Below are 26,089 nucleotides of genomic sequence, written 5' to 3'. Positions count from 1 at the left end.
ACTTTTAAAATTATGGGTTAAAAGTTTTATATATGTTGAGATTTTGATGATCTTTTACGTATATATTCATGCTCTGTGCCCTATGACGAAAACTTGAATATAGTTGAACCCATTGATTATACGTTCTATATGCCTACTTGACAAAATATAGTGGAGCACCCATTACTTCAAAATCCTAGATCAGCCACTGGTTTTAGGGGTATAAAACTGGAATTCCGCTCGATTCCCACATTTTCGTGTGCTATCATCTAAATGCCTGGACCCGAATCGCCTATAATTTTACCGGCCAATCTAAAATTATGGTCGTTCCATATTTTTAGCGTTTTAGTACCATAAAATTGGAATTCCGTCTGATTCCATGATTTTCATGTATTATAGCCCACGCCATTTACAAGGGTCAGGGCGACCGGACCCGAATCACCTAAGATTTTTTCGGCCCATAAAAAATTACCTAAGGAATATTAATCATCGCTTCGTCATAACCGTGGGCTATAAAATAGGAATTCAGCTTGATTCCTCCCATATTTTTTTGTGTTATAGCCCACACCATTCGGTTGTCGGGACCCTAATCGCCTAAAATTTTGTTGGCCTATAAAAAACGATCTAAGGAAGATTAATCATTGCCTCATCATGACCGTTCCTCATTTTTGATAGTTTAGGGCCATAAAACTAGAATTCTGCCCGGTTCGCTAATTTTCTTTTCCTATATCCCACACTATCTACATGTGTCCGGGCGACCGCATTTGAATTGCCTAAAATTTTTCCGACCATCAAAAATGACCGAAGGAACATTAGTCATCGCATTTCCATGACCGTGTCTCATTTTTTGGCATTTTAGGGGCATAAAATTGGAATTCCACCCGATTACTAGATTTTCGTGTGTTGTAGCCCACGCCATCTGTACGGGTCCGAGCGTCGGACCCTAATCGCCTAAAATTTTGTCGGCCTATCAAAAATGACCTAAGAAACATTAGTCATTGCCTCTCTATGACCATTCCTCATTTTTTGGCGTTTTAGGGCCATAAAACTAGAATTCCATCTCATTCCCAGATTTTCATGTGCTATAGCCCACACCATCTATAAAGGTCCGGCCGACCGGACCCGAATCGCCTAAAATTTTGTCGGCCCATATAAAAAGATCTATAGAACATTAATCATCGCCTCGCTTTGACCATTCCTCATTTTTGTCGGCCCATCAAAAACGATTTAAGGAACATTAGTTATCGCCTCGCTACGACCGTTCCTCATTTTAGAGTCATAAAACTGGAATTATGCCAAATTCCTAAATTTTCGCGTGCTATAGCTCAGGCCATCTGCATGGGTCCGGACGACCAGACTCGAATCACCTAAAATTTTGTCGGCCCATCAAATGACCTAAGAAACATTAGTCATCGCCTCGCTATGACCATTCCTTATTTTTGGCGTTTTAGGCCCATAAAACTAAAATTTTGCTCGATTCCTAGTTTTTCATGTGTTATAGCCCACACCATATGTATGAGTCTGGGTGACCGAACCCGAATCGTCTAAAATTTTGTCTTCCCATCAAAAACGTCCTAAGGAACATTAGTCATTGCTTATCCATGATTGTTCCTCATTTTTTGGCATTTTAGGGCCATAAAACTAGAATTTCACCGATTCCCAGATTTTTGAGCATATAGCCCATGCCATCTGTATGGATCCGAGCAACCATACCTGAATCGCCTAAAATTTTGTCGGCCCATAAAAATGACCTAAGGAATATTAGTCATTGCCTCGCCATGACCGTTCCTCATTTTTGGCATTTTAGGGCCATAAAACTTGAATTCTGTCTGATCTTAGATTTTCGTGTGCTAATCGTTCTGAATTCTTGTTTTATGGTACTAAAACACCAAAAAAGAGGAATGATCATGGCGAAGCAATGACTATTGTTCATTAGGTCATTTTTGTGGGCCCGCAAAATTTTAGGAGATTCGGGGTCAGTCGTCTGAATTCATGTAGATGGCGTTGACTATTTTAGCACACGAAAATCTTGGAATCATCATGAATTCCTATTTTATGGCCCTAAACACCAAAACACGAGGAACGATCATGACGAATCGATGACTATTATTCATTAGATCGATTTTGATGGGCCCGCAAAATTTTAAGAGATTCGGGGTCGGTCTCCTAAATTCATGCAGATGACGTGGACTATATAACATACGAAAATTTGGAAATAGTCCTAAATTCTTGTATTATGGCCCTGAAACATCGAAAAAAGAGGAACGATCATGGCGAATCAATGACTATTGTTTATTAGGTTATTTTTATGGGCCCCAAAATTTTAGGAGATTCGGAGCCGATCGCCCGGATTCAGGCAGATTGCGTGGACTATAACACGCGAAAATTTGGGAATCACCTTGAATTCCTATTTTATGGCCCTAAAACCCTAAAAACGAGGAACCATCATGGTGAAGCGATAACTATTATTCATTGGGTCATATTTATGGGTCCATAAAATTTTAGGAGATTTGGGGCTGGTAGCCCTAATTCATGCGAATGGCGTGTACTATAGTACACGAAAATCTAGGAATCATCTTTAATTTTTCATGCCCCAAAAAACCAAAAACGAGAACGGTCATGGCAAAGCATTGATTATTGTTCATTAGGTTATTTTTTATGGCCGTGAAAAATTTTAGGAGATTTGGGGTCGGTCGCCCAAATTCATACAGATGGCGTGAACTATAGCACACAAAAATCTGGGGATCGTCCTGAATTCATGTTTTATGGCCCTAAAGCGTCAAGAAACAATGAAAGGTCTTGTGAAGCGACTATTGTTCATTAGGTCGTTTTTTATGAGCCCGCAAAATTTTAGGAGATTCGGTGCCGGCTGCCCAAATTCATGTAGATAGCGTGGACTACAAGATACGAAAATCTTGTAATCGTCCTGAATTCTTATTTTATGGCCCTAAAATACCAAAAAATAAGTAACGGTCATGGAGAAGCATTAACTATGTTCATTTAGTCATTTTTTGTTAGCTTGTAAAATTTTAGAAAATTTGAGGTTCGTCGCCCGAATTCATACAAATGGCGTGGGCACATAAAAATCTAGGAATCGTCCTGAATTCCTGTTTTATGGCCCTAAAATGCCAAAAATGAGGGACGGTCTTGGCAAAGCGATGACTATTTTTCATTAGGTCTTTTTTATGAGCCAGCAAAATTTTAGGAGATTCGGGATCGATCGCCCGAATTTATGCATATGGCGTGGACTAGCACACAAAAATTGGGAAATCGTCTTGAATTCCCGTTTTATGGCCCTAAAACTCCAAAATACGAGGAACGATCATGGCAAAGCAGTGACTATTGCTTATTAAGTCGTTTAATGGGCCCGCAAAATTGTGAAAGATTCGAGGCCGGTTGTCCGAATTCATACAGATGGCGTGGACTATAATATCACAAAAAATATGGGAATCGTCCTTAATTCCTATTTTATGGCCCTAAAACGCCAATAATGAGGAACGATCATGGCGAAGCATTGACTATTGTTCATTAGGTAATTTTTTACAGTCCTACAAAATTTTAGAGATTCGGGGCTAGTCGCTCGAATTCATGCAGATGGCGTGGATTATGGCACACAGAACTGGGGATCGTCTTGAATTTCTGTTTTATCGCCCGAAATGCCATAAAACGAGGAACGGTTATGGAGAAACACTGGCTATATTCATTTAGTCATTTTTTGTGGGCCCATAAAATTTTAGGAGATTTGAGGTCCGTCGTCCGAATTCATGCAGATGGCGTGGGCATATAAAAATCTGGGAATCGTCGTGAATTCCTATTTTATGGCCCTAAAACATCAAAAATGAGGGACAGTCTTGGCAAAGCGATGACTATTTTTCATTAGGCCTCTTTTATGGGCTCGCAAAATTTTAGGAGATTCGGGGTCGATCGCCCGAATTTATGCATATGGCGTGAACTATAGCATACAAAATTTGAAAATCGTCTTAAATTCCCATTTTATGGCCCTGAAACTCCAAAATACGGGGATCGATCATGACGAAGCGGTGATTATTATTCATTTAGTCGCTTTTATGGGCCCGCAAAATTTTGGGAGATTCGGGAACGGTTTTCCGAATTCATGCATATGGCGTGGATTATAGCACACGAAAATAGGAAATCGTCTAGAATTCCTATTTTATGGCCCTAAAACGCCAAAAAATGAGGAACGATCGTGGCAAAGCTTTGACTGTTGTTCATCTGATCGTTTTTTACATTCATGCAAAATTTTAGAAATTCGGGACTGATCGCTCGAATTCATGCAGATGTCGTGGATTATAGCACACTAAAATCTGGGAATCGTCTTTAATTTTTGTTTAAACGTCCTAAAGTGCCAGAAAACGAGGAACGGTCATGGCAGAACGATACCTATTGTTCATTAGGTCGTTTTTGAAGGGCCCACAAAATTTTAGGAGATTCAGGGCCGGTCGACCTAATTCATACAAATGGCGTGAATTAAAGGGCATGAAAATTTGGAAATCGTCTTTAGGAAATTTATGACCCCTAAAACGCCAGAAAATAAGGAATGGTAATGACAAAGCAATGATTATTGTTCATTAGGTTATTTTTGATAAGCTCGCAAAATTTTAGAAGATTCGGGGCCGGTCACCTGAATTCATGTAGATGGCGTGAATGGCGTGAATGATAACACATGAAAATCTTGGAAACGTCTTGAATTTCTGTTTTATAGCCCTAAAATAGTTTTATGTTGATTAGCTAAAATGAATAAGTAAAAGTAAAAATATATTTTTAGTATAGTGAACAAATAAAAGTGAATGGAGAGATAATTTATTACTTAAAATAAAAATATAGTTATATTTTTCCATCCCAAAATAGAAAGAGGTAGAAATACGTAATCTAATTTTAATTTAATTTTATACATAAATCCACAGTACCCTTTTGACCACCTCACTCCTCTCTTTCTCTTCAGTCCCTTCTCTCTCCTCTGCAACACTTTGTACTGTGTGCGTGTGTGTGTGTACTGCTTCAGTTTTGGAAAATCAGATCAAAACGATATATTCCCCAATAATAGCTAGATTCTACTGCTTCACTTTTCAGCAAATCTCTCTGCCATTCTCTCTCCTAAAACCACTCTCTCTCTCATCAAAATCAGTGAAATTTACTCTCATTGTCAGCCCATTTGCAGTTTCAGCTCTTTTAATTTTTTTAACCCATTTTCGGTTTATAAGCTTTGTGGCGTTGAGATTAAAGCAGTGTTTTGGTTTCTGCATTTAAGAAACTGTTACTACAAATTCTTAAAGCCTTGCAATTACTGCAGTTAGTTCCTTCAATTTTAATCGGAGATTTTCTTTTAATTTTTGAGAAATGGGTTTCTTCACTATTTGAATAATTTTGAGCTGAAAGGAATGAATTCAGATGTCAACAGAGCTAGTGGAACAGTTGAAAGAGATATTGAACAGGTAAAAAGAAAAAAAATTACTGTCTTATTCTTCCAATTTTTGTCATTATTTTAAGCCCCGTCAAACTATTGCTTATTACTACTATACTAATACGATTTCTTCCTTGACATAAGTTTGGAGGATGCACTTTCGGTTTTAATAATTAAAATATGCCCTAATGATCAATGAAGTGGTAGGAGTACTATGGGTCTCGACTAGCGGCACTTTCGAGATGTCACCTTGTTTATATATATAAAAAAGTCTTTTCAATTCCATTTGACTCGGGGCGTCAAGTTTAAATCCCAATGGAGGCATAAAGAAATACCGGATGATTTCTTTCGATCTGCCTAAGCCCTGGTGGGAATAGATAGCCGATGCATGTGCCGGTGGGAGGCAACAAGTATCTGGTGGAATAGTGAAATAGTCCAAGTGCGCACAAGCTAGTCCGAGTACTACTGTTATAAAAATAAATAAAATTAGGTAGGTTCTCGCAACTATGCTTGGAACCTATACTAAGTTAATTTATTAATCCCCTAATTTCCTTGCCTTCAGTGTTTTAACCACTCATGTTAAATGCATAAGTAAGTAAATTAAAGTGTAATCTCTCTAATAGCTTAAGTTTTTAGATGAGATAGTTACACTTCAACATAGTATTAGAGAAGACAGAGGTCTTTGCCACCCATTATAGAAAAAGAACATACACGTGCTTGGCCCAAGAATCAAGCAGCACATTAAGGGGCATGTTGAAGACATAATTAAGTTAGCTAAGATGTACTCTCTCTAGTAGCTTAAGCTTTTAGATGAGATGGTCATATACTCAACACCTCATTTTGTATTCCTCTTTCTTAGTATGGGCTGCTTTGTCTCTATGGAACATTTACGTCCTCATTTGAAAAATAAGGTTTTGTTTTCTTCTTTGGGCATGGGGTGAATGGGCAATGGTGCCAAGATTTAGCTATGGTATTACAGCTTTTGGGAGAGAAAAGTTATGAACCTTGTTTACTGCAGTGGGTTAAGACAGAAGCAAGGTTCATTGGCTTGAAATTCCTATTTGCTTGAAATTCCTTTGCATTTGATTTATCTCAGGCGATAACCGCTCTAAAGAAGGGGGCATGTTTGCTGAAGTATGGAAGAAGGGGAAAGCCAAAGTTTTGCCCCTTTCGTCTGGCAAATGTAAGTATCATTTCATTCTTTGTTTAATTTTGTACATATGGCTTGCTTTTCTTAGTATTGAAATAATGAAATTCTATGCATCCCTACTCTGTAATCATATTAGCTATCCGAGCGCGAGATGGGCGTCCATCTTTATCCAACTATAACACAGTTTGGTGAGACCCCACATCTATACGTTACAAGAATCTATATCATTTATTTGAGAGACCGACATAGAGTTCTCCATACTGGACGTAACACTGGCTGCTAGGAAGCACGTAATAGGTGGGCATTGGCATCCTCACCATGAATTTGATATCTCAATGAAGCAAATTAGGTCATTTCCCTTGATTTTACAGCAGTGTTGAAGTTTGTGGTATTTTGGCCTATCTTCAGTTTTATGTGTCAGTGTGTTGATATTTCATCCTAAATGCTTGTGTCAGTTTCTGATTAGTGATTGGTAATGTTTACTATCATGATTATACTTGTCAAAAAAGTAGAAGATGTTTACCATCATGATCGTAGTTTGTTCCTTTTTGTTACTCTTCAGTTTTTGCATGCGTGTATCTCAGATTGAAGTAGTGTCCTTCAAATGATGTAAATAATACCACAGGTAAGGAGAGTGTGGATTGAGAATCTTGAAAGTAAACATAAGTAATCAAAACTCCTACAATCTCTGTGCCCATTTGGAAGTGATACTATCCAAACTGCCATACACTAAAGAGAAGCAAAAATAATCGCACTATCTCATGATAATAAATCAGAAAACGAGACTTAATAAAAAGTTGGAAGTTTGAATTCTCTTCCAAATGCCTACCTTATGTGTCATCCAGAATTCTAGAACTTTGATGTTGATAATTCATGCTCAGTGGATACACAATATTCATCAGAGATATCCGTGTCAAGGTTCTTTGTTCACATTCGTGCTGCCATGTAACCATTGTGAAGTAGTGGTTTTGACTGTTGTTCGAATACACGTGGTAAACTTCATCCTAGGTAGTTTGTTCTTTGTTTCCTTGTTCCAGTAGTGCCAGCATTTGAGCTCATGTCTACTTTCTGGGGTTTAAACCTAAAGCCTTAGAGGGATGGCCATTTTGTTATTTATTTTGTATGACTGCTTATAGATAAACCTGTTATTGATATAAAATAATCCCATGCTTGCTGTATGGATATCGGTTGTTTCACTTTACCTTTCTTTATTGAGGTAGGAATTTACTACAGCAACTGTGTATTGCTTCGTTGTATCGCAGCTAACCGTAACTACTGTGCTCCTCTGAAACTTAGTGTTAGTTGAAGGTAATGTGCGGAGTCTAAAAAAAGAAATTTGTCATTATGGTTTCAGGATGAGTCTGCTCTGATATGGTTTTCTGGTAAAGAGGAGAAACACCTTAAGCTAAGTCACGTGTCAAGAATAATATCTGGACAGCGCACTGTAAGTTCCCTCTGCTGAAGATACTAATCTCCATTCTACAACCTTTTTGACTTGTATCTATTTGATTCTATTCTACAAGTTTATCCATCTTTATATTTCTCTTTTTGTGGTTTTAAAATGGATTTCGAAGAACTCATATGGTGAAAGGCCAGATGACTCGTTCTGTGTGCTCACTTCATTTCACCAGAGATTTATGTGGTTAAATGTATGGGCATTAGTGGCTTTCAGATGTTAACCGAAGTCAATGACAAATGAATTTATAAGTTATCTTCAGTGTGGTAATTATCTTGCATCTTTTCTTGGCCCGTGAGCTTCTGTTTCAGCGAAAGTATAAAATGTTTTCTGTTATTTGGTATAAGCAATCCCCACTCTCTTTTCATTAGTGAACAGAAAGAAAGAAGCTATGAGATTAGAAGTTCCTTGGAGAGGCATGTGAATCCAATGTGCATAGAATTATAGAGATCTAGCCAGACAAGCAACTTGAATGTTAATTTGATACAGACTTTTAATCACCAGTTCCTGAACTGTTATGAACTGTGACATCAGCATGTCCCCAAATTTGTCTCAAAGCATAGCTTCTTTATTTTCTTTTGAAAGTATCGTGTTAATATATTCTAGTCTCTTAAAGACAAAATTAAGAGAAATAAGAAAGAAGAAGAAAGAAATGGAGTATGACTGGATGAGTAGGATCAAACATCTTTTTTTTTTTTGAAATAGTAACAAGAGTAGGATCAAACATCTTCTGCTAAAGGAATTTTTACTTACATGTCATGGTTAAACGATAATCGTATGATGTATTAACTATTTGTTTTCATTTCTCTATCTCTTCTCTATGTATATCCGCATATGCTCTTTATCAGAAAATATAATTGCATTTGCTCTTCATTAAGTAACTTGGGTCACATGTGAAGTCTTGTGTGTATACATTAACCTATTAAAACTATACTAGAAGTTTACTCTTCATGTCTTCTCAAATGTTATATAACTCATTCTGAGGAAGTATTGCTGAATTTGATTGGTTGTTTTCATGTTGAATCTACGTATTCGTTCTACATAGATGAGCACTCTTTGGTCAAAGTCCATGCTATACTAGCGCTCGTTAGTTTGATTTTATCAGCCTTAGTGGTTGATTAACGATTTCTTTCGGCTTGTTCCGTTCATAGTTACATACTTTGATGATGATAATTTGGTGTCAGTTTTTTTTTTAATTAGAAATTTCTAGTTCTTAATGAACATGGTTTTCGGTCTAGTTGAACCACCTATGTTAAAACGTTTAGTGGTGCGATCTGATTAATAAGCTTTGCTTCTGCTCTTTTCCAGCCAATATTTCAAAGGCACCCACGACCTGAGAAGGAGTACCAATCTTTTTCACTCATATACAATGATAGATCACTGGATTTGGTAAGAGTTTCATTAGTGACAGCTGTGTCCTTTTTATTGGGAAAGTCTTGTACGTAATTCATGCAATTCCGTCTTATTCCATTGTCATTTGAAATTGTTGCACCAACTAACTCTCTCACCTTCCTCTTCAATCTTATGTCTTAGATATGCAAAGATAAAGACGAAGCAGAGGTATGGTTTAGTGGCTTGAAGGCTTTAATCTCACGTGGACACCAGCGAAAGTGGAGAACAGAATCAAGGAGCGATGGAGTTCCTTCTGGTGCTACTAGTCCCAGAACATATACGCGGAGAAACTCTCCTCTTCATTCTCCTTTTGGTAGTGGTGATAGTTCGCAGAAGGTACATTCGATCTCGCATGTCTAACCCTGCATATGCAGATGAGACTTTATATTTGTCAATATTCATGTCAAAATTATATAATTTCATTTTGTTCCTCTAAGATGCTGAATAAGATCCTTTATTTCCATCAGGATGGTGGTGATCAGCTTCGCCTTCATAGTCCATATGGAAGCCCACCTAAAAATGGTGTAAATAAGGCATTCTCTGACATAATTCACTATAGTTTACCTCCCAAGGGCCTTTTCACTTCAGATGCTGCTAGTGCTTCTATTCATTCCTTATCTTCTGGAGGTTCAGATAGCATACATGGTCAGATGAAGGCAATGGGTATGGATAACTTTAGAGTAAGCCTTTCAAGTGGTGTTAGCTCATCAAGTCAAGGTTCTGGTCATGATGATGGTGATGCACTGGGGGATGTTTTTATCTGGGGGGAAGGGACTGCGGATGGTGTACTAGGTGGTGGACCTCATAGGATTGGCAGTTGTAATGGTGTCAAAGTAGATTCTTTATTGCCCAAAGCTTTAGAGTCTGCAGTGGTACTGGATGTCCAAAATTTAGCTTGCAGTGGAAAACACGCAGCACTAGTAACAAAGCAGGGTGAGATTTTCTCCTGGGGTGAGGAATCAGGAGGCAGGCTTGGGCATGGTGTCGATTCTGATGTTTTGCATCCAAAGCTTATAGATTCCCTTGGCCATACAAACATTGAGCTTGTTGCTTGTGGCGAAAATCATACTTGTGCCGTAACACTCTCTGGTGAACTGTACACATGGGGTGCCGGTGATTTTGGTCTTCTTGGGCATGGGAATGAAGTTAGTCATTGGGTGCCCAAAAGAGTAAATGGACCCTTAGAGGGCATCCATGTTTCTTATATCTCCTGTGGGCCCTGGCATACAGCTGTGGTGACCTCTGCTGGCCAATTATTTACTTTCGGGGATGGAACTTTTGGAGTTCTTGGTCATCGAGATAGAAAAAGTATTTCAAAACCCAGGGAAGTGGAATCTCTGAAGGGGCTTCGAACTGTTCGAGCAGCTTGTGGGGTTTGGCATACTGCTGCAGTTGTTGAAGTCATGGTGGGAAACTCTAGTTCAAGCAATTGTTCGTCGGGGAAACTTTTTACTTGGGGAGATGGTGATAAAGGTCGACTGGGGCACGGTGATAAGGAGTCAAAACTTGTTCCTACTTGTGTTGCAGCTCTTGTTGAACCCAACTTTTGCCAGGTTTCTTGTGGACACAGCTTGACAGTTGCTCTAACTACTTCAGGTCATGTATATACAATGGGAAGCCCTGTATATGGCCAACTAGGTCACCCTCAAGCTGATGGAAAGCTTCCTTGTCGGGTTGAAGGAAAACTTTCAAAGAGCTTTGTGGAGGAAATAGCATGTGGTGCTTACCATGCTGCTGTATTGACTTCCCGAACTGAAGTTTATACATGGGGAAAGGGAGCAAATGGAAGGTTGGGTCATGGTAATACAGATGACAGAAACTCTCCCACCTTAGTGGAAGCTTTAAAAGACAAGCAAGTCAAAAGTATTGCTTGTGGTACTAATTTTACTGCAGCTATTTGCCTTCATAAATGGGCGTCAGGGGTTGACCAATCCATGTGTTCTGGCTGCCGCCTTCCTTTTAATTTTAAAAGGAAGCGCCACAACTGTTATAACTGTGGTCTTGTCTTTTGTCATTCATGCAGCAGCAAGAAATCACTGAGGGCATCAATGGCACCAAATCCCAATAAACTTTATCGTGTCTGTGATAACTGTTGTAATAAACTGAAAAAAGCTATTGAAACCGATGCTTCATCAGAGACTTCCATGAGTCGAAGAGGAAGCCTGAACCAGGGGTTAACTGTTGGCATAGACAAAGATACTAAGTTGGATACAAGGTCTCGACCTCATCTTGCTAGATTTTCTTCGATGGAGTCCTTCAAACAAGTTGAAAGCCGCTCTTCCAAACAGAAGAAAAAGTTTGAATTCAACAGCAGTCGTGTCTCACCTATTCCCAGTAGTAACTCGCAATTGAGAGCTCTCAATAGTTCTAAATCTTCTAATCCAGTTTTTGCGTCGTCCAAGAAGTTTTTCTCTGCTTCAGTTCCCGGATCAAGGATTGTTTCTCGAGCAACATCACCAACATCTAGACAGCCCAGTCCACCTCGTTCTACTACACCAACTCCAACAGTGGGTGGACTTACATCTCCAAGGATTGTAGTGGATGATGCTAAAAGGACAAATGAAAGTCTTGGTCAGGAGGTTGTTAAACTAAGATCACAGGTAGGTTATACTTATAGCTTGATGTTGATCCTGAACTATGCAATAGGTACTGATGCAGTACTATATCTTTTTGTACTTGTTTCTGATTTGGATCTTGAACTTTGCAATGAGGTGCTGATTTGGCCCGTCAAAAATAAAAAGTACCAAATTATCTCTAGTTTTGTGAAAAATATTAAGCTGGATTTATCCAGTCGGTGGTGGAAAACTGAGATAGAAGCTTGTGTATGAGTTTAATATTTGTGCCAACGTTTAATAGTGTGATGTGTCGAAATGCAAGACGTCGGTTAAGAACAAATAGTATCATTGGGCTTTCAGACACTTGTTAGACATTCAATGGCGTGTATAACACAGTTAAATACTTGATGATTTGCTGGGTTTTTTAACCAAAAAAAAGGACTTGATGAGCAACAGTGACAAGTTGCACCTGATCTTATTGTGTAGGGTGAAAAAATTATCCAAGTGCATATACAGTATTATTTAACCAGATAAAATAAGTGATAAGTATGTTGATAAAGAGACAATGTATCATAGCTATTATAATCATAGCTATTATCTGTACTATGTATATTGTACTGATGTTTCAATTATTTTTGCCACTTTAAGGACACTATTTGGCTTCTCGACAGAGGTACTGATGTTCTGTACTATATCTGATATGCAAAAATCTACTCTAAAGGACAGCCAATCAATCCAATTTGTCCTCCGCTTGAAGAATAATGGAGAGTTTCATTTGCAATAGAATGTCAAATTGCATGCTGTTGAAAGTTTTTTTTTTCTTTTGGGTGGTGGGTGGTGGAGAGAAGGGTCAAAATTCAAAACATGCTGTTGAAAGTTGGAAGCCCAATTCACGAGTCCATTGCACTTATTTATTTCTGAACCCCTAGAACATTGCTTACTGTCAAGGTTTGTCTTCTTTATTCTAGGCATTTGGCATTCTATTCATCGAGTAAAAAGAGTGGCAGTTACTGCTATACATAATAACTATAAAGCCAAAAATTGTAAATTTGTAGGGAGACATAGAGGGTGCAATATCTTGCAATAAGATATTAGCTGATTCTCAGACACATCATTCGAAATATGAATATTACCCATCCATTTTATCCTAAAAAGATACCTCTAACTTCTTTTTCTTCTTTTCTCTTTCCTTTTTGCTTTTTGTTTTCTTGGGGAGGGAATAAATATGTTGTCTATGTGTAAGTTGCGAGGCTTTATCTTCATATGGAATGCAATATGTTACAGTAAAAAATGCAAGCCTGTTCCCAAATTGCAAAGGTACTATATATGTTTTTCTTTTTTAGCACTGTTTGACTATCTTCATTATAGGTGGAAACTCTTACACGCAAGGCTCAATTTCAAGAGGTAGAACTGGAAAGAACTAGTAAGCAGCTGAAGGAGGCAATAGCAATTGCAGGGGAGGAGACTGCTAAATGCAAAGCAGCAAAAGAAGTGATCAAATCACTTACTGCTCAGGTAAGTTAGATTCTTTTTAATCATCAAACTTTCAAGTTTTGTGGCAAAGTTGTGCATATGTATGAAAAAAATTGTGCTTCTCTTTTTTATAGGCACAGAAAAAGTTAGGGATTTTGGTTCAATGAATGAGTTGAACAGTCAAGCCAATGTGTATAAACATATTTTCTTTTTTGTAACTTTTTGTATAAGCAAAAATAGGATAAAGATTTCATTCTACTTATAATTTCTAAATTATAAACATTTTTCTTTAAAAAAAAATCCAAATTATGAAGTAGGGTGAAAATGCTCCCAAACACAGTAAGGAATAATTTCTTCTAGAATGTGCGTGATCTGTTAAAATTTTCATGTTCAGGGTTTTTCAGTCGGTTTTCTTCAATTTTCGGGTTGCGTGCGCCATTATTTCACGCTGTCATTTAGTATGTCACCTTTTTACTCTAATATTAATACTCATCTCTTTGCCGCCCTTTTCAATTAAGATACAGATGATCTACATTGAATACTCCTTTTATCAGTTAAGAGGTACTTGATTAATTGCCAGCGACAAGTGAATGCTGGAATGTAATGACAGCCAGAAGTAGAGCAGCATTGCAGATTCTGTAATATTTTAGTATGTAAATTATTATTAGAGCTCCAAGTTAAGAATATTGTATACATATGGTAGAATCATGCAGATATGGTAGAATCATGGATATGGTTTACATTAATTAGAATCAATTAGGAATCAATTAGAGTTGTTATTTCTTTGAAATTATTTAACATTTCTTTCCTAGTTTAGAAAGGTGTATGTACTATTAAACACGCTATAGCTTGAGCAAATAATCAAGCAATACATTCTCCATTTTTTCTCTTGTGTATTTCTTCATTTCTCACAGTTCCTTTAGCTTCTGGTGCTGATATTCTGTATTGTGGTCGTTATTGTTTATAGCTGAAGGAAATGGCTGAAAGGCTGCCTGTAGGTCCCGCCCGGAACATCAAATCTCCTAAATCTGTTTCTTCCGAGTCCGATATTACCTCTAGTGATATACCAAATGGCTGTATCGACCAAGTTCACAGTCAACTAACTTTTCAAGAACTGGAGTCAAGTGTATCTAACAGCCATTTGCTTTCGAATGGATCAAGCAATGCCAGTAATCGTAGTGCTGTTCACAATAGACAAGGGAATTCAGAGGCAACAACAAAAAATGGGGGCAGAACTAAAGAATGTGATTCTCGTAACGAGAATGAATGGGTTGAGCAAGATGAGCCAGGTGTATATATTACTCTTACCTCCCTACCTGGAGGCGTCAAAGATCTTAAAAGGGTTCGCTTCAGGTAGGTTAAGTCAACGTAAATCATTAGTATGCAATTTTCCGCGTTTCTACATTATTCATCCAGTAAATGATCTTTTGTCACATTAAAGCAAAACACATTTGAGAATGTGAACAAGATCCTGTTCATGCTTTTATATCTGCAGTTATCTGGGAGTCGCCTATTATATTCATGCGTATATGCTGTTTGTGCTATAGACCTCTTTTTACTTGTCCAAGATTGGAAAAACTTCATTTTACAATGATTATACATTGAATATCATATAATCTTGGTTTTTGAATGGAATTAAGGCTAATATATGTCAAAACGTGCAGTCGGAAGCGGTTTAGTGAGAAACAGGCAGAACAATGGTGGGCAGAGAACCGTGCAAGAGTTTATGAGCTCTACAATGTACGCGTGGTCGACAAGGCAAGTATTGGCACTGCAAGTGTGGATTTAGCACATTGAGACATGCAATTTACCATTTGTACATGCGCTTTCTTTTTCTTTTTGGTTCTAACTCAACTTCATGCCCACACAATGAGTATCATGTTGATCATATAGGTTTAGTTTTCCACAAATTGGCGCAGAAGAACTAGGAATTAGATGTTTGCTTGTAAGTTTTTGCTGTTTTTTATATAGCCTAGAAATCCCCGTTGAGTCCGCCCATCTACCCTTCCCTATTAAATACCAGGCTCTTGTGCGACAGGATTCAAATCCGTGACATGCGCTACGCTCTTACCAGTAGATCATAGCTTTGGGGGCTTTCTATTATTCCTATGGGTTAATCTCTCTATTTGATTTTTCCCCTCCCTAATTGCTGTGTGGGGCATAGAGATGTAAAGTTTTAGTAGGTTGCTTGCCCTTGTTGGGTGATGCTTCCTTGTAAATTTTCCAAAGTTAATGCATATTTGAATTTCAAATCCATACTCTCTATTTCCCTGGGGTATTATCATTTTTAGCCCGCGCCAAAAACTATTTACATTCAATAGCCGAAAAAATGTATAAAATTTGTATAATTTTTGTATATATATATATATATATATATATATATATATATATATATATATATTTTGTTATTATTTTATCGGTGTCTATACAGTATCATTTTCCCTATTTCCTCCCACTTGTAAATGGCTCTTTGGATTTGGAATCCGTACTCTTTCTACATTCCCTGTTAGCTGCAAATGGTTCCCTGTTAGCTGCAAATGGCTGGTATAACATAACTGTTAATACTCATGTTCAATTTTCCCTTTTGTTTATTCACTTATATATTATATTAATGATAATGGAGAATATATTAAAATATTGATAAAAATGTCAGTTTGATTACAATTTGGATAGTTAATTGCATTAAGAATTATGCAAATTCTATAGAATGATGTCAAAAACGTCCCAAATGGAAAAAGGTCAAACAAGTTAAAAAAAAATGGAGTATAGATAACTAAAATCATACCTTCTTCGGTAAATAAAAACTTACATCGAGCAACTCATAAGAGGTCACTTCTGAAATACAAATATGTCGTCTTTCTTTTTTCCTTTTTAACTTATTTTTGAAAGAATAACAGAAATAACAGCAACAACAACAAACTCAGTATAATCTGGGGAGGGTATTGAGTACGCAGACCTTACCCCTACAGTGAACGTAGAGAGGTTGTTTCCAGTAGACCCTCAGCACGAAGAAAGATGAAAATAGAACAGTAGCAACACGCAGTACCTATTGGAATAGTCGTAGAGAGGCTGTTTCTGATAGGAGATAGCATGTACCTATTGGAATAGTCAAGATGCTCACAAGCTGGCTCGAACATCACCGTCATAAAATACCTTATTCCCCTCTATTGTTTTATTTAATTTAATATTTAAATTATTATTATAGGTGATTAAAATATAATCAAGTATAATTTAGATTTAAACATTAACAATTTTATTTTTTTAACATGTCTAATGAGGCATTTGTATATGGAAATATGCTATATGAACATCTTACCAGATGCAGTCTATGTTCTGCACTAGTCTGCGTAAAAAAACTAAGAACTAGTAATGGATATTTCATCTGCAAATGTTTACCACTACTTGATTGTTATTTTGTATTTATGAACTAGTCCCACAAATTGGACAAACTCAGCTCAAGAGCTTTAAAAACATCTACTAACAATAAAAAAATGATTTAACAAAAAATATTCTCTTCTAGTTTGTATACAGAATCAACTGAATGTAATTGAAAAAAGAAAATAGTTCAATAGTCACAGGCAAAATTGACCTTTTAACGCTAAGCTGTGACTACAGAGTATTGTGTGTTCAGAGGTCGTCATAATCATCAATAACTCAAAAGAATTTTAATTGCAGCTTCTTGTATGTCTGTATAAGAAGATACATCAAACTATTGTGATGCTTTATGCATTTCTGGTCCTCTCTTTTACCATAGTCTGAACAAATAGTTCTCCTGCTCGGTAGGAGGATCGAACCTGAAGAAAAAAACTTAGTCAAATCATAAAGGTTACAGAATTAGAGTAGTCAAAAGATGCCTGCAAACTTGACAAATGATAATTGATATGATTAAGAACGAAAAAATGTCCGATTCTCCTGTTTAATAAGAGTTGGTTTTGATTCACCAGTACCATCCATGATCTAGTCGGGAGTTCCACATTAAAAAACTAAAATATAATTTCAAAAGCAGGCTATGATTATCTAAAGGTAATTGATAGTATTGTAAAATCTTACCAGGGGGCCACTCGCAACATAACGAAAGCCAATAGACTCTCCATAGTCCTTCCAAAAAGTAAACTTTTCAGGGGTAACATATTCTTTGACGGTAAGATGTAATGGGGTTGGCTGCACAAAGGAGAGATAACTTTGTTAAAGCCTATAGATATTTGCAAGGAGTTAACAAATTTAAGCTGCTAGGAGCAACAAGAAGAGATACAGCATCAGTGGATCACAAAATTCAAACGTCAAAAACAGATTAAATGAAGTCGGTTGATCACATAAAAATGGCAAGACCGCAGAAACCAGTAGGCCATTCTGTAAGTAGTTACTTAGGATTTGAACCGGTAAAGCCACTTTCTATGTAGAGGTTGAAAGCGGGTACCATTTTGCTCACCTGTAAATACTGACCGAGTGTCAAAATATCAACATTTATGGCCCTTAGATCAGCCATGGCTTCCTTCAACTCATCATCAGTTTCGCCAAGTCCCAACATTATAGAAGTTTTAGTTATCATCCCTTCCTTATCGAGTTTTGCATGTTTAAGCACAGATAGACTTTGTTCATACCTGCATCATCCAATATGAAATTAATTAGCATCTCATATTAGTATACCATCACTTGACGCACCACTGATTATCATTATCATTATTATTATATTAGGGACAAGTAGCACACAAGTTCATTCTGACACAGGAAATTATGCTTACCCGCTCTAGAATTCATCATTTTCACACTTCATAAAGAAATAAAATTTCTTATTTGAAGTAGGACTAGCTTGACTTAGTGCAAAATCCAATTTTCTGATTTATTTTGCATTTCCATTATGTTCATCCTTCAGACTAAATGATGACTGTTTGATCTATAATATATTCAGTTTGCATGACATATTTGCTTTCTAGACTTGGAACTGATATAAACCAGATATCGGTTGATATTCCCTCTAGCATAAAACCAGGTTAACTTATTATCTTGAGCAAAATAAAGAAACTGCCATATTTCTATCACAAAAGTAGCTCGGATAATCCAAATATTAAAGTTCCTTTTCAGGTGAAATTTCCAAGTTAGGGAACTCGACTAATTGCTCTCTGAACTGAAGTGACAACAAGTATTGTAGGTATGAACCAACTCGATTTTAGAAAACACACACGCCGGCACAAACACAGAGATAGAGATAGAGCAGAACTTGTAATGTTGAACAGAAGTATTCCTTTAGTTATGACTGGAGTTTCCTCTTTTTTATCAGGAACAACATTCGGAGGTAATCCGATAGTCAATTTTCCCCATTAAACCATTGAGGAACCTTTTTTCTTTGACATGCTTGGCAACAATAGCATAGTGCTCAATGAAAAGAGAGCAAGGACAAAAGGAAGAGACTTCCATCGGTTTGATACTTTAACTGCTGGTCAGATAACTTGATAAAGTATCGATTCTCATTGAGTCTTGTTTGGAAAATCAGTCATTCTAAAAGTTCTAATTCACAGAACTTTACACTTCCTAAACTTTGAGCTCTCTCTCGTATTCAAAATGGCAACTCAGCAGCCTGAAAGTAACTAAATGGAGCCTCCTAAACTTTGAACAGATAGCACCTATATTCTTCAGCTCCTTCCTACCCCTTAAGACAGTACATGGAACCTCCTCCCAATCCTTAATGTAATTAATGAAGGAGGAATATGCTCTCTGTCAATAGGAGCCCAAAAGTTGTTAGGAAACATACATTTACATTTTGACCATAATATGACCTATTAGAATTGCCAAAAGTACCAAAATAGTTGAGCTCAAGTTTCATCCATAAGCTAGCAGATGGAAAAGCTCAATATCTTAATTGATTTTTAAAAAAAAAAGCTAAATATCAAATGTAATAATCTTGCAAGTGCTATTTCTGATGTTTCCCAAATCAGTAAGTTCCCCTTCTCAAAAAGAAATGTTTGGTAACTCATCAAATGGCACAAAAGGTTTATATCAATATTTCAGTTCAGAATAAATACATTAAGTCTCTTAACATCTGGCCAAACCCACTGGCTGTATAGAAAAGCTGTAAATAACAAAAAATAGAAGTACTCATAGCACAAAACTGAGAAGAAAATAGAGTTTTCCAGAACGTACCCTGCCCTAGGATCTCTAACAATACGTTGAAGTCGTTTCACAGTTTCAATGTTGTGTGCAAAAACGTCTAATCCAGAGTGAACTAGAGTAGACACAGCACTTAGATCACCGCGGAAATCAGAAGTTAAACACTCCACCATGATATCGGGCTTGAGCAACTGTGAAAGTAAGATAAGCACAAATCCAGTTTGTTTCACTTGATACAATCATGTACTATATATATACAGATACGCTTGACAAAACACAAAATACACTAGGCTTAGTAATAACAATGAACTCCGAACCTTCATGGCTTTGACTGTTTCGGCAAAGTGGCCACTACCTCCATCAGGTAAATCGTCGCGATCAACACTAGTCAAGACAATGTAATCCACACTGCAGAAGAAAATCAAGGGACTCTTATTCCTACCACTTATATACGAAGTGTAATATAGAAAACATAAGCTTCTTCATAGCAATTTAATTAGCATTTGAAATTTGAAAGTGCTTCAACTTGGCAAAACCCAAGCAGGATTTTCGGTATATTTTCATTCAGTGTTAATTTCTTCCATCAGACACCTGACTCAGAGTTTGTTTCATATTAGTACCACATTTCTATTGCATGGCGGTTTGATAAAATTCAGACACAAAGCAGATGAATTATGCTACTCATTACCAAATACCACTTGTTAAACGATCCCTCAATCAGCTAAGACTCAATCGAAAGCTAGTTAAAATCGGTTATATGAACCGTATATATCTATTCCGCTCTATCAGGGCCCATTTCATTCAAATACCAAGAAAGTTGTGTAAAGATAGAAAATATATATCATTTAAATTGCATACTTATACTACACTAATATACTATGTGAGAATCCAATCCAAAACCTTAAATTCCTCTGCAAGTCCTTACACAACCATCATGAAACAATCATATAGCTCAACATCCTCCCACATATTTAACACGATTTTGGAATCACATGTTAACTTTAAAATGCAGACTTGTGAACGTGAACATTTTTTCCGAAGGTTGGCTCATTAGGCTTATATTTCCTTATAAGTCTATTCCAAAAAGAACGACATATTTCTACATTTAAACACAATTTAACTTAAAACTCTCCATTTTACCCTTAATATGAAGCTTTTATATCCCCACAAATGTTTTAAGACCACAACGTTCGAAAGTCTTCCTTTCTTTCTTAAACTCCATATCCAGTCAAACTATAACATACAAATTTTAAACTAAGGTAATACTTACTAACCAAACACCTCCATTTGTTCCAATTTATGTGATACTATTTCCTCATTAGTCCATTCTGAAAAGAATGACACTCCTATATTTGGAAATAATTAATTTCTCATTTTACCCTTAACGAGAAGTTGTCATATACACACACAAATGTTATGACATGTTCAAAATCACAAGTACAAAAAAGTTTCTTTTCTTTTTTAAAGTCCGTGTTGAATCAAACACTGCCACATAAATTTAGACAGAGGGAATATTTACTAACCAAACTAATATAAGCTCGCAAAATTTAACAAACAGAAAAAATAATAAAATTTACCCCCAAGAGGCAATAGCCTTAGCAGTGTTAACAGGTTCCAAAGGATCAGGAGGAGCAGGATTTCTACTAGTCTTAACAGCACAAAATCTGCAGCCACGTGTACACGTATCTCCCAATAACATAATTGTAGCAGTAGCAATACCATCTCCACCACCATTCCAACACTCTCCAATATTTGGACACTGAGCTTCTTCACATACTGTGTTAAGTTTAAGCCCAGATAATGTTTCCTTCACCTCTTCATATTTTTCCCCTTGTGGGGCTTTTTGTCTTAACCAGCTTGGTTTCTTCACTGCCGGATCTCGACCCGTATATGGACCCATTCCGCCCGGATACGGTGGTGGCCCATTTGTGGGTGTTGATTTGGGTTTCAATTCCAGTGATTCACATCTAATGGTAAATTTGCCCCTTTGTTTTGGGGGTGAAAAAAGTGAAGAATGTGGTGAAATGGGGTTGTGTTTGTTGATGGGTTTATGAAGAGGAAAGTGTAAAGGAGAAGATGAAGAAGAAGAAGAAGACATTGGAGAAATGTGAAGAAGATTTTTAAGGTACGAACAGAAATTCTAATTAACGTGAGAAATGTAGAGAGAGGAAGAAGAAGAAGATGGTTGAAGGAAAGATATGCTGAAAATGGCGGATTTAATTTTGGGATTCTCCATTGAAGTATCCGCCTGCAATTTTGTTAGGTTAGCAATTCAGGAAATTGGTTACTGAAGGTTGTTTTTTATTTTTATTTTTCCTTTTTTATTTTTTCAAATACTTTTTAAATATTATTGTACTACTCCCTCCATCTCAAAAAAATATATTTTATTATTACTTATAGTAATTTATATATAGGTTTTACTTACATTTTATTTCATAAAACTTGAAAAGGTTTAAGCAAATTGAAAAGGAGTATAATTTTTTTCTTATGTCAAAACATATAGGTCACAGATTTGTATGGCTAAAATTACCCTAAATATATGTGGACCAAGTCAATATTAAGAAAGCCTTCGAATGTAACCACGTGTCATCAACAAGATATAATAATTTAGCTTTAAAAGGTCGACATTATGAGACCACAACACATTGTTGACGAGGTCGGGTGGCTCGACAAAGGACGGAGTCGAGGACGGGCATTCCCTTTACTGAAGCAGTAACGACTAATTTTAGGTATATGGGTTCCCAGAAAATATTCCAATGAATATTCCTCCCAATTGTATTCTTTAGGGTTTTGTGGCCTATGTACCCTTATAAATAAAAAAGACATATAGTTATAGAGGAGATGAGACACTCATTGTAAAAGACAACACATTGACAATCTCTTAAGATTCTTGCTTTATCATACACATACAAAATACATATTTTCTTGAGATCTTTATCTATCTTTTCTCCCACGATTCAAGGAGGATCCAAATATTCAAACAGTTATCATCACCTATCTTTGTCAGAAGAAATATTAAAGAATCTCACAATTTTCGGGTGACTCATATGCATTTATTTACATAAATACCATTTATTATTATTTACTGTTATTTAATGCTACCTCCTTTATTCTTGGATCATTGAATATAGCATTATTGTTACCATTTATTGCTACTCAAACAGTATCTGTGATATCTCACTACAAAATCGACTAATCTATCTTTTGGATATTAATATTGGCTAAGATTAACTGTATTTTATTAGAAAATCTGATAGTTTAAACCTCGATCTAATTTTGGGTCAAATATGATTTGAGCTGTGAAATGAGTCATTGATGTTTGCATTAGGGTAAGTTTCCTATATCACACCCTTTTGAGATTCGGTCTTTCTCCGAACCATGCGTGAACATGAAATACTTTGTGTATTTGTAACGACCCGACTTGTCGTTTTAAGAAATTTCGCCTCGTCCAGTGACTTAAGGTCTCTAGAAGCTTCACAATATGTATTATAACCCGCGTGTGTGGTCGAGTTTGGTTTTCGAAAGATTCGGAATTTAAGTTAAAGAAAACAAAATTCTTATTTTGAAGCTTAAATGGAAAGAGTTGATCGGGGAGTTGACTTTTGAGCAAACGACCCCTGAATAGAATTTCGATGATGGCAATAGCTTCGTATGATGATTTCGGACTTAGGCGTATGTTCGGATTTGGATTTGAAAGTCCGTAGGACAATTTAAAATATTTTGGCGAAAGTTGAAAAATAGAAGATTTTTAAAAAATCCTACTGAAGGGTGAATTTTTGATAATGAGGTCGGATTTTGATTCCGAAAATTTGAATAGCTCCATTTCGTCATTTATTACTTGTGTGAAAAATTTAAAGTTATTACGGATTGATTTGATACGTTTCGGCGCAAAATATAGAAGTTGGAAGATTTGAAAACTCAAAATTTGATTCGACACGCGATTCGTAATTTCGGTGTTCTGTGATGTAATTTGAAATCCCGAGTAGGTCCGTATTGTGTTACGAGACTTATTAGTAAATTCGGATGAGGTCCTGGGTAGCTCGGATGAGTTTTGGACGAGGTTTGGATCGAATTTTGACTTGTTGAAAATGCTGGAATTTCTGCTATTTCTGGGCAAACCTGTTGGAATCGCACATGCAGAAATTTGGGTGTAGGTGCGACTATCACAGAAGCGAGATGAAGCTCGCAAAAGCAAAATTGGCTGGGCTGGACTGAGGCCGCAGGTGCGAAGAATTTCCCGCACCTGCATGAGTGCAGAAGCGGAAGCTCTTCCGCATGTGCAAGGGCAGCGCCAGTGGACGTCGCAGAAGCGAGAATTGGCTCGCAAACTGAGTAGAATGTTAAGGACCAAAAATGATCATTTCGCCATTTTCGTTTTGGGATTTTTGGAGCTCGGATTTGGGCGATTCTGGAGGGATTCTTCACAAGCTTGGTTGGGGTAAGTGTTCTATATCCTAAAGTGATCTATGATTATATTCATCGTTTAATTCGGAATTAAATGGAAGAAATCAAGATTTTTGTAAAATCTTCCAAAAACGAAAATTTAAGATTTGAAAGTCGAGTTTTTATTGGAATTCAATAAAATTGGTATGGTTGAATTCGTATCAGAATGGGTGTTCGGATTTCATAAAAATTATGTCGGGTTCCGAGAGGCCGGTCCCGCGTTGACTTTTGTTGACTTTTTGGAATAAATTTTTAAGTCGACGTATTACTATCCGGAATTATTTTCGATGAATTTTAATGAAGTTATACAATTAATTTGGATAGATTTGAGTGGTCCGGAGGTCAATTCAAGCAAGAAGGCGATTTTGGAATATTGGCATAACTTCAAAGAGGTAAGTGTCTTGTTTAACCTCGAATGAGGAAAGTTCCCCTTAGGCATTGAGTCTTATGTGCAATTTATGAAATTGAAAACCATGTATGCGAAGTGACGAGTACGTACTTGGCTTATATGTGTAGATTTTATTGAGTTAAAGTCTTGAGCATATTGTATAGTAAATTGGATAATTGTCGGCATATATTTAATCATCTATTTGTCGTGCCTAAATCCTTGTTGTTGACTCTGTTGTTATATGACAATTTGATGTGATTGTTATTTGATTATTTATGAAATTTCGTGAATTTGCTGGTTTGATAATTATTGGAATTTAATTTTATTTTGGATTTTTTCCTCTACAAATAATTAATTAAATGAGTTTAAGAAGAGGTATTTATATAATTATTGAAAATTTGGAGTTAATGAAGATTTTGCTTTATGTTGAGTAATCTCTATCTCTGTTGATTATTTTTGGGTGTTGTACACATTGTGTGGAGCCTTCGGCTATTTGTTGTGAAATTAATTGACTTGATTGTATCTTTGAAATTTTGGTTGTAGCCATTGGGTAAATTGTGATATGAATTAATTTTGTTATGTTGCCATGATAATTTTCTGTGTAAATTATTGTGTTGTGTTAATTATTATTTTGAAGATATAAGGGTGGCATTTTATCGTTGATATTATGTGGGTATAAGGGTGGCATTTCACTATGGTCGTATTTGTTGGAATATTGTCTGGGCGGAGCGATAAGGGTGACAATAAGAGCGATAAGGGTGGCTATTGATATTGTCTGGACGGAGCAATAAGTGTGGCTATAAGAGCGATAAGGGCGGCAATAGGAGTGATAAGGGTGGCTGTCAGGGACGATATGTGATTATATGGGGTTGTGGTGTTGATAATTTTCATGTGATGTTGTAATTTTCTTGTATTTTTATACCTTGTGCAATTTGTCTTGTTGTTGGTAAATTGATAACAATCTGATTTATGTTGAACTTGAGAGTCTGTGGCCATTGTCAGGCGGATTATAAAATGAAATGTGGGCACGAGGTGTCGTGAGTAAATAATAAGGATATTTGGCACGTGAATTGTCTGTGCAGTTGTGATATAAAATATGGGCACGAGGTGCTATGATGAAATGATAATGATAATTATCACGTGAATTGTCCGTGCAGTTATATCACGACCCAAACTGACCCTTGTCGTGATGGCGCCTATCGTGGAACTAGGCAAGCCGACTCATTTCTAAAACAAACTGATATTTTCATTTCAAAGAAAATTTCAATGTTATTTAACATAAAAACTTTCGTAAAGGAGTTCAAATCAAAGTAAAAGTGCGGAAGGAAAAGTCCGACATCGGGGTGTCACTAGTCATGAGCATCTACTACAATCTGTCTAACAATATCAAGGCTAACTCAGCCTAGAAAATAACTAAATACAACTAGAGGAAGATAAGAGGGAGAAGAGCAGGGGCTGCAATCGCCAAACAGCTACCTTGCTATCTCCAAAAAAATTTGCAACCAGAACACTCAATAACCGCTACCGTGTCCAGCTACACCTGGATCTGCCCACAAGGTGCAAGGAGTAACGTGAGTACGCCAATTCAGTAAGTAACAACAATAAATAAAGACTGAGCAATAGTGACGAGCAATAAAGCATATAACGTTCATATCATGAAATCTCAGTAAAGTACAACATGCTTTAAAAATCAGTGTTTGAATCAAATCATCTCATTTAAACCCGG

The 26,089-nt window shown here is 36.7% G+C and overlaps 2 protein-coding genes across 2 annotated transcripts; one reads left to right on the top strand and one right to left on the bottom strand.

Annotated features, from left to right (window-relative positions):
- Positions 1-4,914: 4,914 nt before the first annotated feature.
- LOC104098693 (PH, RCC1 and FYVE domains-containing protein 1) lies at positions 4,915-15,683 on the top strand. Its single transcript, XM_009605496.3, has 9 exons — positions 4,915-5,432; positions 6,498-6,584; positions 7,906-7,995; positions 9,316-9,396; positions 9,541-9,735; positions 9,867-11,999; positions 13,323-13,469; positions 14,395-14,780; positions 15,092-15,683. The coding sequence occupies exons 1-9, from the start codon at positions 5,379-5,381 to the stop codon at positions 15,222-15,224; spliced, it is 3,306 nt and encodes a 1,101-aa protein (XP_009603791.1). The 5' UTR covers positions 4,915-5,378; the 3' UTR covers positions 15,225-15,683.
- Positions 15,684-16,890: 1,207 nt separating this feature from the next.
- On the bottom strand, positions 16,891-21,812 carry LOC104098692 (lipoyl synthase, chloroplastic). The gene is made up of 6 exons (XM_009605495.4): positions 21,110-21,812; positions 19,850-19,940; positions 19,566-19,723; positions 17,857-18,028; positions 17,478-17,588; positions 16,891-17,221 (listed from the first exon to the last, which is right to left on the bottom strand). Exons 1-6 carry the CDS (start codon positions 21,628-21,630, stop codon positions 17,150-17,152), a joined length of 1,125 nt encoding a protein of 374 aa, XP_009603790.1. The 5' UTR covers positions 21,631-21,812; the 3' UTR covers positions 16,891-17,149.
- Positions 21,813-26,089: the final 4,277 nt, after the last annotated feature.

Source organism: Nicotiana tomentosiformis, chromosome 12 (genome assembly GCF_000390325.3).
Source record: "Nicotiana tomentosiformis chromosome 12, ASM39032v3, whole genome shotgun sequence".
Taxonomy (NCBI): domain Eukaryota; kingdom Viridiplantae; phylum Streptophyta; class Magnoliopsida; order Solanales; family Solanaceae; genus Nicotiana; species Nicotiana tomentosiformis.
The sequence above is the reverse complement of the archived record's forward strand: the minus strand, read 5'-3'. Positions and strand labels throughout refer to the sequence as shown.